Raw genomic sequence first — 16,268 nt, forward strand, 5'->3', positions numbered from 1 at the left:
TTATATTTGGTACAAAACTTTGCTCGTCTCCTTTGCTTTTATTGCCAGAATGCTTTGATCAAACTAAAGCAGCAGCTCACTCCCTTCATCTATCAAAGGAAGTCAGAGACGGGAAAGAGAAAAATGTGAATGAGGAACTTTTTTTCTCTCTTTTTTTCCCCGCCAACAACGGCAGTTCTTGGAAAACGAGGGACTGCCTGAGTGTCCTCCCCATCCCCCAGTGTGCTGATGATGTGAACCCCGTCTGCTTCACCATTGGTCATTTCAAAATGTGAGGGAGGGGCGTTTCAGCCCTTAGCATGCCAACACTGGTCCCCAGGCTCATTTGAACTCATTTGATGTCGCCACGCTTTTGCACCATGACCCATCCATCTGCATTTTGTGACAGGGTGAACAACGACTCATTGAGAAAAAAATCCATTCAATTAGCATGTTAGTAACAAATGCTGCAATAATCGAACTTGGTTCCTTTACTGGAACAGCCTGACGGTTTGGTCAATGCACTATTTCTTGCTAAGAGTTACGCAAGAACATTGATACCACAAATGTCTGTAGGTTAAATAGGAAGCTGAAGCTAGCAGCTGACAAGGTTAGCTTAGCTTAAAAACTGGAAATGGGGAAGCAGCTAGCCTGACTCTGTTCTTTCAAGGGGAACAAAACTTGCATATCATCAACTTTCTAAAATAATGGACCATGTTAGTTTTTCAGAAAACACAATTAACTAAATGTAAGAGAGGTGCAGAAGCTGCATCTAGACACAGCACAACAGGCATACTGTAATACCGGTCAAATTATGTTATGATTACTAATATTATGTTCGAGTGAGATTTTCATTGATAAAAATGCTAACTAAATTGCTAGCTTAAATAATTAGGTTCATGCCATCTTAATTAGCTTGTAAAATTGCCTAAGTCACGTTGTCTTTTGACTTATAAAATGACCTAGGCCACACTCTTGACATAGGCCAGAATCAGATAATCTGTTCGACTGAGGTTATAGGCAATTTTATTAGAGGTGGCCAGTATCATGAGAAGTTGATTTAGGCAAGAAAATATTTTTTGTCAAAAAATGACTTGGGCCGTTATTTTCAGGAAGGTAGCGATATAAAACTTGCATCTCTTAAGCTCACTGACGAACACATTGGGTGTCGTTTGCTCTAATCTAAATCTAAACTGAACTAAACATTTTTAAAAAGCAAGCTTTACCCATCTGTGTCCTTCACATGAGTCAAGAACTGTTCATTCGTTCTACTTCACACTCGGCTTGTGTATTGCCGGGGTCCTGAGGAAGTGCAGTGTCGAATTTGGTGAAAATCAGACGCTCTATATTAATGAACTTGGAATAAAGAAGCGATAGTGCTGCTTGTAGCAGTGGGGGCGGTGCTTCAGATCTCCACAGAATGAGTCGAGCATGTCATCCGCTTCACTTTAGCTAGTGGACGTGCTAATTCTAGCTTAACTTGTCTTCACTTCCCCTGCAGTTAACAAGGTATGGACGGAAAGCAGCTCTTAAACCGTTTTCCAGTCTTTGTGCCAAGTTAAGCTAAAAGACCGTGGTCCCCAGCTTTGTAATACCCATACAGATGTCAGGTTGGTATCACCAAACACTAACTCTCAGCCACAACTCTCCAAAACCAATCCTTTTATCTTGTACTTAAACTTTTTCTTTGTGTATCTTCATATACAGCTAACTAGATCTGGATCAGGCTGTTGTCATACAATAAATCAATTTATTTGGTACAAAACCTTTGGACGATGAACAGTAAGCTTATTATTCAGGTATTTATTGAGAGATTTCCTTCAGTTTGATAGTCGGTTACTGAGGTTAAGTGACAAAGCCCCAGCCGATTGCCCTGCTTGGTGTTTTGACACCATTGACACTGTCCCACTGTAACAAATAAAAAAACATTTAGCAAAGTGTATAGCTCCTTAATCTGGGTTCCTTTCCTTCTCTTTTACAATCCTGTGGCTTCACCATGACAACTGGCAACCAGGTCACAGGAAGTGGGTCAATCAAGGCTGACAAAGAATAAGAGACCTTTCCACAAAGGCTAGGCAGTGTGACTTGATATATTTTACCCTGTGTGCCAAACCATTGCGTAACCATTGCGTACGGACCAGTGGTTTGAGACTTCTGTTTCGTGGAATTCATCAAGTCACATTTATTCATTGCAAGCAAATTAGAGCTTGATTGTAGTGCGGACAACTCACGGTGTGTTTCAGGTTTTTATTCTCAAGAAGCAAAAAGCAGGGATCAAGGGATATCTTGTGGTTCCATCATGGGAACTGGGAACACTTTCCCTGTTTTTCTCAGAAGGGTGGGTTGTGAGGCAGTGTGTCCGTTGCTTTGGATAATTCACAGAAGACACTGTCAATTTGTTGTATTGGTTTATTTAAGGGAGTGCCGTTGTGAGGTCTCTTCAGAGTAACCAGCACATTGTTTTTTTTGGAAAAATAATTCTCTGGACAGTGACGACAGTGTAACTCTAAAAAAAATAAAACTAGCAAAGATGTGGGTCATTGGTGGAGTTGAGGCGTGTCCCGGTAACGCGGCTGACTACACACTCGTCACTCAAATATGCAACACTTTAAACCTTTATAACACTATACCAATGCTTCCCATTGTAGTTTTTTTTTTTTTAATCATATAAGGTCGTTATATTGTAAATAGAAAAAAGAAAGGTGAGCCCGACTATTTAAGGAACTGCAGTTTTTTTTACACTTCGATGTGTTAAAATGAGACTCTGCTGTGAACAATGTGCTTGATATATCAGTGTGCAACTTTGATTACTTTTATGTATTGCGCCTATCATGTTCTTTTTTCTCTCATGTTGTGAATGGCCAACCAAGCTTGCTCACTTGGTGTCCGTAAATGCACCTTTTTAGTCAATCAACAGTAATATGAGTTACCGGTTGAACCGGGACGCCTTCGATGTGAAGTGGTGAGCCTTCTCCTTGGTCCATGCCAAAGGATCAAAGGAGGAGTGAAATGTGCTGACGCAGCCGGCTCACCGAGCGTCAGGCCAATCCAGGGAAGCACAAAAGATGGCACAGTGAAAAGATGATCCGGAGCCAACCAACTCTGGGAAACTCGACCTTGAAAGAAGAACAAATGATGAGTCAGCAGAGAGCCAGATTAAACATCTCTCCTCTCATCACTCCAGGAACAGGAACTGACAAGTGGTCAAGTGGGGTCAAAAATGTCATTAGAACAACTGGGGCTGAGTAATATACCAATATTATGACTTATGAAATCCACACCATTAGAATTGATTCGTGCTAATATTTTGTGAAAGACACAATTGTCAACCCTACAGTACTTACACAGTATAAATATAAAGGTATTTGGTAATGATATTTGATTATTATCCATATTGCCCAGCCCTTTTGATATGATATATGTAAATAAACTGATAAATAGGCTTTAATGTGGTATTTAGATCATTAGATATGCAAATTAGATCATATCAGAAGTGTTTTGTTCCAACCAGGAGTAAAACATTAGAGCATTTATCATTAAGCTATTCCTGTTGATGAAAGCATTAGTTTTCTCTCGTGAAAAATGATGATCTTTGTAATAACTTTGTTTCCAATTGCACTGAATGCAAATAACTCCCGACCTAAACCTAGAAAACTGTAATTCTCGTCCATTCTACTTTTTCTCCTTTTGTCTGTCTGACAGACCGGTGTATCTACAAAGACACAGAATCAATTTAGGACCGAGATGTGCGAGCGGCACCTGAAAACAAAAAGTCGAGGGATGTCGGATTTGAAAAGTGAGACACACAACGACACAACACACGTTGGAGCAGCACCATATCTCAACGGTATCACTATGAGCTGATGACAAAAACTCTGTGTGCCGACCTCCGCCAATGTTGTCTCTGTAAACAGATAATAACCAGTAGTTTCTCTGAAATTCTAACAGAGTAACAAACCAACAAATTGAACTGAAAACATGTCCTTGTTGGAGAAGGTGATAAGCAGCTCATATGCTTGTCTTCATATGGTTATATGACACCATTATGTAATCATTTCACACACAAAGAAAATCCCAATTGACATGCAACATTATGCAACAAAGAGTCACGCATTCAATTCAGATTCATGTGCTCTGTAGGAGATTGACTCTGACATAAGTGTCTGACTCGGTGGGGGTCCCAGTCTTTATTGATGAATGACACTGATGGACCGCAGCCTCAAGCGAGAGGGAAGGGACTCAAGCGCCCGCCTCTGAGTCCTGGTAGGGAACCAGTAATGGAGGGAAGGCAGATTGCAGCCAATCACCCATTTTGGAACTCCAAAACCATCTGCACTGTCTTACTGTCTTTCAAACATTGAACTCCAGGTTGTTTGGTCTGCAGGTCACCAGAAGGTCAGTCTCCCACCTGTAGGCAGACTCATCCCCACCCGAGATGAGTCCATTGAGGATGGGGTCATCCGTTAACCTCTGGAGATTGACGGCACGGTGACTGCATCTGTTGGCGTACAGGGAGAAGAGCAGAGGGGAGAGAACGCAGCCTTGGCGGGAACCCGATAGTGATGGTCCGTGAGACTGAGACACATTTCCCGAGCTTCAAATGCTGCTTCCTGTCAGACAGGAAGTTGGGCATGTGGGGCTGGGTGGGCGCGTCCTGCAGCAGGCACAGCTGTCCAATAACAGGATCCTGCCGTAGGTGCCTGAGGGGTCTAGATGCTGGAGGATGAAGTGAAGTGTTGACTGCGTTGTTGGAAGGCATGGGCCCCTGCTGAGCTGGGGGGGAGGGGAAGCTGATGATTGGGGTCATGGGGTTGGGTTCTGGACTGTCCCGATGTCTTTCAAAACAACAGTAAAACTCGTTCACCCCATCGCTAAACCTGTATTTTAACTATTTAAACATAAATGCCTGTTCCCTTTGCAGCTATAGTGGTCTGGGTTTAGCTGTGAACCAGGACCCGTCGTCCTCGGGAAACAGCTGTCTTCACAGAAGCTGAAGACACAGTCTCCGTGAACTCGTATTCAGACTGTTGGTAGCAGTCCTGAAAACATCCCAGTCTAGTCTAAACACGCCCGGAGATCGTTCGGAGCTTCCCTAGTCCACTGCTTTGATTTCCTGGCAGAGCTCAAATTTCTGCCTGTATCCAGGAATCCGATGGATATATCATATTGGACTCATGACACTTGCTTAGTTAATTCATCCGGAGCGGGGCATTGGTGTTTGTACCAAAATTCAATTGACGATCCATGCAATAGTTGTTGAAACACTTCATCCAAAAATAAAAATGTCAATTTCACGGTGGCTCTGAAGAAAAAAGTCCCAGGATAACCTAAACTGGGAGAAACAGAATCTGTACAAACGTTTGTGTCAATCCTTCCAATAGATCAAACTAAAATTTAAAAAAAACAATAAGGTTTTGCCTGTCTGGATGGTGCCATGCTCCCCTGTATCTGTTTGTGTGTACCTAAGTGTTCCTGTTGAGGCCACTACTGTAGGTAGTTCCCTCTGGGCCGCATTGCTTAATGTGTGCTGTCTACACGGACACAGTTAACGGGGACAAAGCCAGCGGAATGTCTCCAGCTGTCTTATGTCACGGCAAAGCTTTCCTCAAAGACACAAGATGGGGACCTCTGATCTTTTATCTCCTTGTGGCAAATCAACATTCTTCAAGCTCCTGGAAAAACTCCACTGTCTCCGAGTGGGCTCAAAATGTTCAGCCTCAGTATACATTTAAAGCATTGTTGGTAAAAAAATTTTTAAAAAAGGACACATTGTTCAACTTTATGCTGATTGGTGTGCAGTTACAAAAGGTATTCAAATCGATTCCGTCGCCTTTGATTGGGTCGTGGAAAAATGGGCGGACTTACAGTTTAGTGTGATATGGAGCAGGACTGTTTGCTCTACACACACACAAAAACAAACACACACACACACACACACACACACACACACACACACACACACACACACACCACTCACCTGTTTGATCGGGCAGATGAAGGAGAAGTGAAAGGGAAACTTTGCCTGTTTTCGACCTCGGGCTCCACTTGCTCATTTTATTGTGGTAATTATGTTTTGTGAGCGCAAGATGAGTCATCAGAAGCTCTGACTTCCGTTTCACCAGGACTTTAGAAGTTCAAGTTGATTGAACTGGCCCTTCTTAAAGAAAGCGAAGCGCCTGGTCTGAGCCCGGTCTGGGCCTGTATGGTTAACCAGCTAGAAGTGCCACTGAGGACGTAAACTTTTAAAAGAAGAAGTAACACCTTCCTCATACACACATATGTTTGTTTTTTAACTTGTGTTGCTGTTTACTAAATTTGAGGTTTCACTGTCTTGTGGTCACAGTGACCTCTGTTCAAAAAAGATAACGAAAAAGCAGGGTTGCTTCCTCTTTTGCTGGTGGTGAAGCATTCATTATTGGCAAACAATACCTTTAATAAAAAAACATCAAGATTTAATTTTTCAATTTTTGTATGTGTGTGTGTGTGTGTGTCTGTCTGTGTGTGTGTGTGTGTCTGTGTGTGTTTGCATGACCCAGAGAGCAATCATTTTAAAATAGAGGACTAAGACGAGACATCAAGACGGCCGGACTACACATCAGCCCTGTGAATGAACTGACTGTGGATGAGCCCAGTCAGTCAGCGGAGACCCACAAGACAAACCTTCAATTTGCTTTTCTTTTTTTTAAGCTATTGCGGTAACATACCAGACACTGGAGCACGACTTAAAGGACAAGCCATGAAAGGAGGGGAGGGCGGGGGGAAGTGTTGCATACTCAGCAATATTGTTGATGTTGAAGGAGGCCTGAGAGGCCGAACCGTCACCGGAAAGAAAGAGTAATAAAATGTTCCTAAGTCTGGAGTCCACTTACAGTGGTCGGCATCGCATCACAACCCTTTGGTGTGCGTCACCTTTTCGAGCACTAAAATTACAAGCCACAAATTGTGTATTTTATGAGAATGCTGATTCTGACATTTACCTCTGCTCTTTCCCCAGAAGTTCTTTGTCACAGAAGGTTGCCTTGTTCTTTTTTGCTTTGTCTCATTTTGCCACTTGTTAGCAAGTATTTAGTTATATATTTTAAGAACAAATCTTTAAAATCCTGCTTGTGTTAAACACCAATCTTAATTCAGACATCTAACCAAAAACGCATTTAAAAAAAACATTGACTGAATGCTGACTCCTTTCCAGGACCCATTCTTGCAGCACTCTATTATATTAATTTCATAACTTTAAAGGTCTCTAAGGCCTTTTGTGTGTTGAACATGAGGTAAGATGGTGCCGTAGGGTTTGGTTCTTGTCATTCACAACAATGCACTTCCGTTAATTGGACTGTGGCTGGTCTTAAATAAGCGGCTATGTGGCGCTATACGGTTTTACCTGTCCACAGCTTGGTGTCGTCTATGGCGCCATTGCAGCTTCAAGTTCATGAGGCTATCTGTGTGTCAACACACTGTCAGGGGTTCTGTCCACTAAAGTCACACTGACCGGAGTCAGAGGAACACCACGGACACCATCTGCCTAGACAACGGACCTCTATGAATATGTGATCCAAAGTCGAGGAACACAAAGCCTGATGCAGCGGTACACGTGACAAGCGGCCCGTAACACTGCACTGTATCTTGTGGGTGGCCAATAACAATCCTCATCCTTGTCCTTTGCAAGGCATGGAGACGTGGGGAGAGAGGGGCACAATGGTGCACAGTAGCGATGACAGAAAGACCACACAGAGATTGAGACGCAGACATTACAAGGGGAGCCGAGGGAGAGAGGTAGAAATGTGAACATTTTGGTGGAAGCGAGACAGAAAATGTTTCAACAAAAGGGAAAGTGACTGCAGTCCAGAGAAACACTCTAACTCAGGGCTGGGAGGGGAGGGATTCTGAGATGTGTTTTGGGATCTTGTGATTTCAGAACGAGCCTGATAAACATCCGTTGAAAATGAATTAGCCAAAGTGTGGGGCCCACTTCCTTACCGCCCGGCATGGGGTCTGCATAGGACGTGTGGCCTGCCAGAACCAAGCTTGGATTTGGAGCAGGGGACTACAAGGAGGGGAAAGCTGCGATGTGTGAAACGGATGACGGATGATGTCATCGCACGATGTTCCCGCTTAACCTCCCTTGAACTTTTCTGACCAGTGCAGAAAAAAGGGCTGCGCTTTTTACAATTTTTTTTTTTACGATTAAACTGCTCGGAAAACATGACTTCATTCACCCGCCCTACAGAATGTTTGAATGGAAACCCCACCGAGCGAAGAATTGATTGCCATCTAGATTGTGGCCTGAAGACCTGGAAAAGATATTAAGCTGTGCCCACAGATACGCAGTCCTCGTGCAGCCCTAAGGTTTGGACGCTGGTGCCATGGAACCCATGCTTGTGCAACATTTCCACATGGTGTTGGGGTCACACTAACCACATTCTTATTTTTCCTCCATTTGGTAATGTCTGCCTTCGAACCAAATGTCTCTGATGGCAACCTTTGGACCGATTAGAGACATTAGGGGATGTCTCGGGGACAGGAATTTGAGGGCTCTAGGTGAAATAGCATCTTTCTGTTTATGAATAAAAGCTCCATGAGAAACCTTTTTTATTCTTTTTTCAAAACCCTGCATAGTATTCTCAGCATACAGAGGAATATGTGTTTTATTGTTCACGGCAAACATTTGTTTAAAAAACCTGGACATGGATAAATATCATTTCATTTTTTTTTTGAAAAAGCATTAATTGGAAAATGTAAAAAAGACTTGTGCAATGTATGATTGTGTACTCTGCTTTTAATAATAAACATAATTTACCCCCCCCCCCCCCAAAAAAAAACCATTATTTGTACATCTACATGTATAGAATAGGCTTTACAGAGCTCAGAGCTGTTGCATTGACACCTTTACTATCTTTGAGTGAACCCATGATCTCTTCTAATCCCATCAAGCAGGTGAAGAATTTAGATTGAGACAATAATTTCAGCAATTGTTGAACGTTTGTACTTCCTCAAAAGAGAAAAAGTTAAAATGAGCATTAAAGTAGGCTTTTCAAAGGACCAAGTCCGCATATGTATTCATTTCAGTATGGCAAATAAACCCGTAAAATGAGACGAGAACATTTTTTCTCTCTCCAATGATACGTATAGTATTACCAGCTGGGGCAAGGCGGCGTTGTGAGTGCTAACTAGTTCCTTTATGGGTTATGGTTACCACAGTAGCAGCGAGACCCCTTGAACGAAGATTAAAAAAAAACGTTTCCCTTCAACGGTTATCTTCAGGGACCATGTGTGTGCGTCTGTCTGTGTCCTCCCTGCCGCCATATGGGACTGGGCAACGAGCCCAAACCGGTTCATACGTGGATGGGAGGCCGGTTCCATCTGGCTGCGTTGCCGCAGCAACGAGCTCTCTATAAATACCGCTGGGCTCTTTTACCGGCTTGCACACCCGTTTCAGTCTCGACGGAAGCCACACCGCCAGCGTTACTTTTTTTTATCCCAGCATTCTGGTCTCATGGACACACTCTTTGTAAATGCTTTTTAAGGTAAGTTCAGGATTTTCGACGTCGTACTAACGTTACTAATTAGTTTGAATGTTTTTTGCTGAAATGCGTTTCCACGTTAGCAGATTGTAGTTAGCTGGCTGAATCCGTTATGGCGGCTTAATAAGGACAATGAAATGTGGTCCTATGCGGGTTGGCTTTTCTGGCTTTTTATCTTCAATTTAATTCAAAATTGAGTCGCTCTTTAGTGTTATCGTTACCTAACATTACGACGCTGGTTAGCGAACGTTATCGAGCGATAATTAATGTATTTGTAATACCCCGCTCACAAGTCGGCATACTGTTAGCCTCTTACGTCGACTTCACAGAGCCACATCCGTAGGTGCATTTGCGCTTCAATTTATTTTATATTTAAATAGGCTTCGGTAACTCTGCTAAACCACGTTACACGTAACTTCAAACGCTAAATCGCCTCATGGCACGAAGAGCTCCAAACGGAACCGGCATAATGACGTCGACCTCATATGTTAGTCGCCGATTGGTTCGTTGAGGTGCCACTCTTTACATATTGAGGCAGGGCCTTCACGGCGATTGGATGAAATCTGCGCAGGGCGGGGTTTCAACACATGTTCCTTTCAGTGACTCCTGTGTGTAGATGGTGTCTTTAGTCATGACTCATGACACGGTTATAAAATGGAGTGTCCACGTTTTGGGGCATCCCTGAGGTTTGGTAATTTTTCACCTAATTATGATGGTTTTATTAGAATAATCTGTAACGTGTTTCATTAAAAAATATATGGTTTTTTTCTAGTAGTTTAGATACATTATACATTTGTATTGTAGGTGAGGCTGTTAGTTACCTCCCGACCCAGATTTACCCCTTCAAATGCGGTGCATTTTATTTCTTAAACTGCACTGCAACATTTATTAATTTTATTTGTATTTTTCTTGACTGTTTTAATGTTTTCTTAATTGTTTTTAAATTTGCTTTTAATTTTCTTTAAACTTTTTCTTGACTGTTTTAATGTTTTCTTAACTGTTTTTAAATCTGCTTTTAATCACCTTGTTGCTGAAATGTGCTATACAAATAAACTTGACTTGAATGCCTTCAGGATACACAGTTAAAACTCTGTCAAATGCTCTTGTTTACAGAATCATCAGTCTAGGAAGACGCACACTGCCTACTCAGCAGGCCCGGGCCTTGAGTCATATTTGAAAGGATTTAACTTCACCGGTGAGCCACCTTGGCTTCTCTGCACCTGAGTAGACTGCAACACTAAATTCCATCTCTTTCTTATCCAAGTAAGTGTCTCCCAACTGTCCCAACTTGATTACAACACTGCTGAGTCATCTTGTTAGATAACAATGAGAAAATTGTCAAATTCAGTCAACAAAAGTGCTATGTTTTGAGAATCACTGCCACTGGTCTCAGACGTTCCCATAAATTGGTATTTAAAAAGGGTAATCAAGGACACTAAAGACGCTGTGTTCTGGATACTGAATGTAATCTTGATTGTGTCCCCTCTTTCTCTTTCAGTTTACTGGGGACTAATCAAGAGGACTTCTTGTGACCATGAACACTGCCACTCCCACCGAGTGTGACTTCTCTTTCTTGGAAGAGGGTTTCTCCGCCCGGGATATTGTTGAACAGAAGATCAACGAGTCATCCATGACGGTGAGCTTCCTGTGGCGACATTGTTTAGTGGATTCACAGAATAAGCCTTGCTGGGTTGGATGATAAAAGTCAACAGGATGCACATAAAATTCTACACCTGTGTTCAGGTTACTGTTATTATATTGACTGACTTGTATGTCCTTTACTTACCTTTAGACCATGGTGTTGTGAAGAGCTGTCTTTTTTTGAAACTATTACACCGATGGTGTCTAGTGTCTGCATTGTATCGTGCAGTTTTATGATGGAAAAAGTTTTTGTTAAATCTTGTGTACCTCTATTTCTCTCCTCCCCCCCACACATAGGATGACAGGGACGCATTCTACGTCTGCGACCTGGGAGATGTGCTAAAGAAACACCTGCGCTGGGTGAAGGCCCTTCCCCGCGTTACTCCTTTCTATGCTGTCAAATGCAACGACAGCCAAGCCGTGGTCATGACCCTGGCGTCCCTGGGAGCCGGCTTTGACTGTGCCAGCAAGGTGCGTGTTGGGAATTTCTGAAAACAACGCCACACAAAAAGGCATCTTGGTGATTAGCTGAAATTGCACTAGCAGCTTGTGTTTTCATTTTTACTGACTGTCTGCATTGTCTCCCCGCCCATACACACACACTTCTAGACAGAGATTCATATGGTTCAGTCTCTGGGAGTGGATCCAAGCAGAATCATCTATGCCAACCCATGCAAGCAAGTTTCTCAGATCAAGTATGCGTCTGCCCATGGGGTTCGGATGATGACCTTTGATAGCGAGGTGGAACTCATGAAAGTGGCCCGCTATCATGAAAATGCCAAGTGAGACTTTATTACCATAATATAAAGTGTATAGCTTATATCATTCAGCTCTTTTGTTTCCCTCCACTAACTTTTGTTGCTGCTTTGTGCCCAGACTGGTGCTGCGTATTGCCACGGATGACTCAAAGGCAGTGTGTCGCCTCAGTGTGAAGTTTGGGGCCACACTGAAAGCTTGCCGTGGTCTTCTTGAGCGTGCTAAGGAACTGGGCCTGGATGTGATCGGTGTCAGCTTCCATGTCGGCAGCGGCTGCACTGATCCGCAGACATACAGCCAGGCTATCGCCGATTGCCGCTATGTCTTCGATATTGGGGTGAGAAAAACAGATGAAACAGTTTTTTCGTCAATAAACAACACAGTCCAAGAAATAGAAACATATTACATTTAGAATATAAAATAAAGTGCACATATAACAGAATTTTAAACAAGTGTACTATAAGTGCACACTTTTTTCTGTGGGTTTTCAAGCATCAAAGTGAACTAAGACATTTGTGTGGCCTGCAGGCTGAGCTGGGCTTCAACATGGACCTGTTGGACATTGGAGGAGGTTTTCCTGGTTCAGATGACACTGAACTGAAATTTGAAGAGGTATCCTGTTATTTTATTGTTTTTTAATCGTGTGTGGCTAAACGTTTGTCTGTTATTTTGTTTTAAAAATGAGACGAATAAGCTGCAACATAAGTAGTACTAGCTAATAGTTATTCCTTATTAAAAGTCTGATATTTATGTACACACACTTTTTTTTCTTTTCATAGATCACAGCAGTAATCAACCCAGCCATGGACAAGTATTTCCCTGCTGACACTGGTATTAAGGTGATTGCTGAGCCCGGGCGTTTTTATGTGGCCTCTGCTTATACACTGGTTGTCAACATCATTGCCAAGAAGGTCATCGTGGATGATGAATCAGCCTCTGAAGGTAACAGCCTCATTTTACAAAAAAAAGGTGTATTTTGAAAGCACGTTTAGTAACATTTCTCAGTAGTAAAACATCTTTTATGCTTCATTCAGAGGAAGACGAAGGGGCCAATGATAAGACCCTGATGTACTACGTCAATGATGGAGTATATGGGTCCTTTAACTGTATACTCTATGACCACGCTCACTGTATGCCAACACTACATAAGGTAAAAAAAATTCATGGGTTCAAGAAGTGGCAGATCTAGCCCTACACGTGAGTCAGGGGAAGGTGAAACAAAGGTTGACCGTTTGTGCGTTCGCCCTCTCTTTTGTGCTACTAGAAGCCAAAGCCAGATGAGGTCATGTACCCCTGCAGTATCTGGGGCCCGACATGCGACGGCCTCGACCGCATCGTTGAGCAATGTGACCTGCCCGACCTGCAGGTGGGCGACTGGCTGATCTTTGACAACATGGGCGCCTACACTGTGGCAGCCGCCTCTACCTTCAACGGCTTCCAGAGACCCGACATCCACTACGTTATGTCCCGCACTGCCTGGTGAGAAACTGTCCCAAAAGCTTTTGAAATGGATCACTATGGGAGTAGGGGAGGGTTCAATTGTGAGGAAAATTGTTCCGATCTTCAGTGTTTCTTCAGCCAATCTAACTTCTATCTGCGTTGTCTTCTACAGGCAAACTGTACAACAGATCTGTTCCCAGGGTATTCCAGCTCCTGCGGAGGAGTCTTGCCTGTTTGAAGTGCCTGCCTGCTGCGGCCGGGAGAGCAGCTTGGAGCTGCCAACTAAGCCCTGCCAGGCCCATGTGGTTTAAACACCTACTGTACATCACGGCAGTGTTCTCTAGATCTAACACCCTTTTATTATTAATTATTGAAAAGGGTTCTGTCTTTTTATTTTTATTTTCATCCCAAATGTATGTCTCAAGGCCAGTTACTTGACAGGAGAATGATAGGGAAACGCTGCTTCACAACTTTCTGTGTTCTGTATGGAAGCAGGGATTGACTAATGAAATGAGGCTGAATCACACTCTGAGCGTCTCTGTGTTTAACTCTGTACTCAAGCTCGTTGCTGCGGTCCCCCCAACCCCCACACAAATTTTGAGGTCAACTGAGAACTGGTCAAGAGTAGTTAATGAAGAAACTATTTTTCCAAACTGAAGCAGTGTGGGATAAACCGTCATTTTTGCGGAATAAATTGCAACTCTACTTCACTGGATGTTTCCCGGCACCATAGAACTCTAAACACGAGAAACTGTAGTACAGGGTGAAGGGTCACTCGCTCATATTTTAATACTATTAAAATAAATCAATGCTAAAAATTGCCTTAGTCTAAAGCAATCGCTAGTGCTGACTGACCTTAAAGTCCTCTTAACATCTGGAGTTGCAGCCATGGCTAGTAACTTTCACTGAGGTGGTTGGAGGGGTGATTTAAATCTTCAAACATGGCTGCTATGTTTATCTTTTCCATGATCTCCACTTCTGTACAGAAACTCTCAAGTGTTAATCCTTAAGACTTCCATATTTCAAGAAACCCTCTATTTAAAAATTAATTGACTTTGTATAGGTGACCAAAAAGCATTGGATAGTGTGGTGTGGGTGTCTGCGCTGATATAGCTGCACCATTTAAATGAATCAGTTTGCTCTAAAGATAAACACGAAAACTAAACGTCAGCTCTTCATGTCATCCCCACATTGGTTCTGGTCATCTACAGGTTCCACCAAAAAACAAACTTAAGGATTAATGCTTAAAATGCAGGGACTCAAGAAGCAGACTGCACCTCTCCTCTTCTTCACCTTAATATTATTTTTATTTGTTTTGTAACATGCTAAGATTTAAGAAGCGGTGTGAAAACCATACATTTGGAATTGGTTACGAAAGAGACGGGATTGCAAATTTATAACGCTTTCCTATGGAAACTTTTTTGAAGTTTTGTATTTTTTTAATAAATAAAGCATCAGGTGCAGAGCCGAAGTTTGAGCATTGTCTTTTGTGCATGTGGGCCAAATTAAGAAAACTTCCAAGAGCTCCATCTAGTGTTCACAGCAGGACATGCTTTGATGCGATGGAGCTTTCTCCTTTTCAGTTATCTGTCTCTCTTAACTCTTACACACACTGTAATTGATTTATGCTTACCAGTGTAGAATACTCACCTTAAATAACTCTCTTTACTCAGACTGCACTTATGATCAGATGTGATTGGGAATGTAAACAATACCCTAGAGTTTACACACAATGTAGCAGCAACAGGGTTGTTTAACATGCCTTAATCTGAAACATCAAATAAACTTTGTTCACCTTAGTACATTGCATCCAAAGCTGTAGCAGTAACAGGTCTTCGTCATAAAATGATTGGCCTTCTTTACAGTTAATATGGAATGGCTAATACTGTAATATTAGAGAATGTATTGAGTATTGGATATAAATGTCATTACGTAGCTTATACATCTTTTTTTTGGACAATTGTTTGACACTTGGGTAAATGGAGGTGATTGTCTCTTTGGTCTCACATCTTGTTGCAAATTAATTACCCATACAGTCAACACTCCATGGAACAACTCTCAAGGAAAGAAGGGAGATGCAGTTCTGCGGAGTAGGCGAAGACATTTTATTTATTCACAGAACACATAGCTATAGGACGGAACACTGTCTTCACGGACATTACACATTCTCCCCTCTACAACTCATAGCTGAAACAAAATGACATTTTTTTGAAAGAACACACAATGAAGTCCCTATTTATATTACTATACACCATTTGAATAGTATATAGGTAGAAAGTAAAGGGAAACTATATTTCAAACACGTGTACCTTGCATTGGCACCTATGTCTTTCTCATAGTTTTTCACCTTTGGTTCTGGACACAGTCACATGTTGTGTTAAACTGACTTCAATTTAGTTGGATTTAAGAAATCAAAGATCATAAACATTCTTAACTTCTTTTCAAAACATCTCACGATTTTGCAGGATTCATAATTGTTACCCGGCAAAATTTCACAGCTTGTCACCACAGCTGTGCGGCTCTGCTCATAGTACTTCTTGATGTACTCGGTGATGACGATCGTATTGTTAAGCTCTTTCCTGAACACTATGATGTACCATTTGGGGGCCAAGTGACGACTCATGATGCTGTATCTGGGGGATGGCCGCGCTCTTGATGGCGCGCTTGTAAAGCCCGATCAGACTTACTGGGATGAGGAAAACCCAAACGATGAGAAACAGCAGCATATTGATGGTGATCCAACTTGCATTTTTATACCGATCCGGCAGCTTTCTGACTTTGACTGCAAACCTGAAGCAGACGAAGGCCAAGAAAGTGTTGTAGGCCAACATGGAAAAAAATAATGCTTTTGAGCCTTTGTCACACTGCTTTAGAAAGCTCCCCTTAAATATCTCTTGATCGGCGTGTGACGGGTTCAGGCACAGCCCCAACACA

The 16,268-nt window shown here is 42.4% G+C and overlaps 1 protein-coding gene across 1 annotated transcript; it reads left to right on the top strand.

Annotated features, from left to right (window-relative positions):
* The first annotated feature begins 9,362 nt into the window (after window positions 1–9,362).
* Window positions 9,363–14,805, top strand: odc1 (ornithine decarboxylase 1). The gene is made up of 11 exons (XM_068580818.1): window positions 9,363–9,500; window positions 10,611–10,760; window positions 10,996–11,133; window positions 11,436–11,609; window positions 11,748–11,920; window positions 12,015–12,231; window positions 12,423–12,506; window positions 12,674–12,836; window positions 12,929–13,044; window positions 13,159–13,373; window positions 13,507–14,805. The coding sequence occupies exons 3-11, from the start codon at window positions 11,032–11,034 to the stop codon at window positions 13,643–13,645; spliced, it is 1,383 nt and encodes a 460-aa protein (XP_068436919.1). The 5' UTR covers window positions 9,363–9,500; window positions 10,611–10,760; window positions 10,996–11,031; the 3' UTR covers window positions 13,646–14,805.
* The last annotated feature ends 1,463 nt before the right edge of the window (window positions 14,806–16,268 follow it).

The sequence above is a fragment of the Clinocottus analis genome, unplaced genomic scaffold, assembly GCF_023055335.1.
Source record: "Clinocottus analis isolate CAN_PGR_092001 unplaced genomic scaffold, fCliAna1.0.p SCAF_17, whole genome shotgun sequence".
Classification (NCBI taxonomy): domain Eukaryota; kingdom Metazoa; phylum Chordata; class Actinopteri; order Perciformes; family Cottidae; genus Clinocottus; species Clinocottus analis.

What these genes read in the sequence shown, in the direction of transcription:
- odc1 (XM_068580818.1), top strand. Translation starts at nt 11,032, where the DNA reads ATGAACACTGCCACTCCCACCGAGTGTGACTTCTCTTTCTTGGAAGAG. An exon ending in GCTTTGACTGTGCCAGCAAG is followed by an intron (nt 11,610 to 11,747) that starts GTGCGTGTTGGG and finishes ACACACTTCTAG; the next exon opens with ACAGAGATTCATATGGTTCA. An exon ending in GTATGCCAACACTACATAAG is followed by an intron (nt 13,045 to 13,158) that starts GTAAAAAAAATT and finishes TTGTGCTACTAG; the next exon opens with AAGCCAAAGCCAGATGAGGT.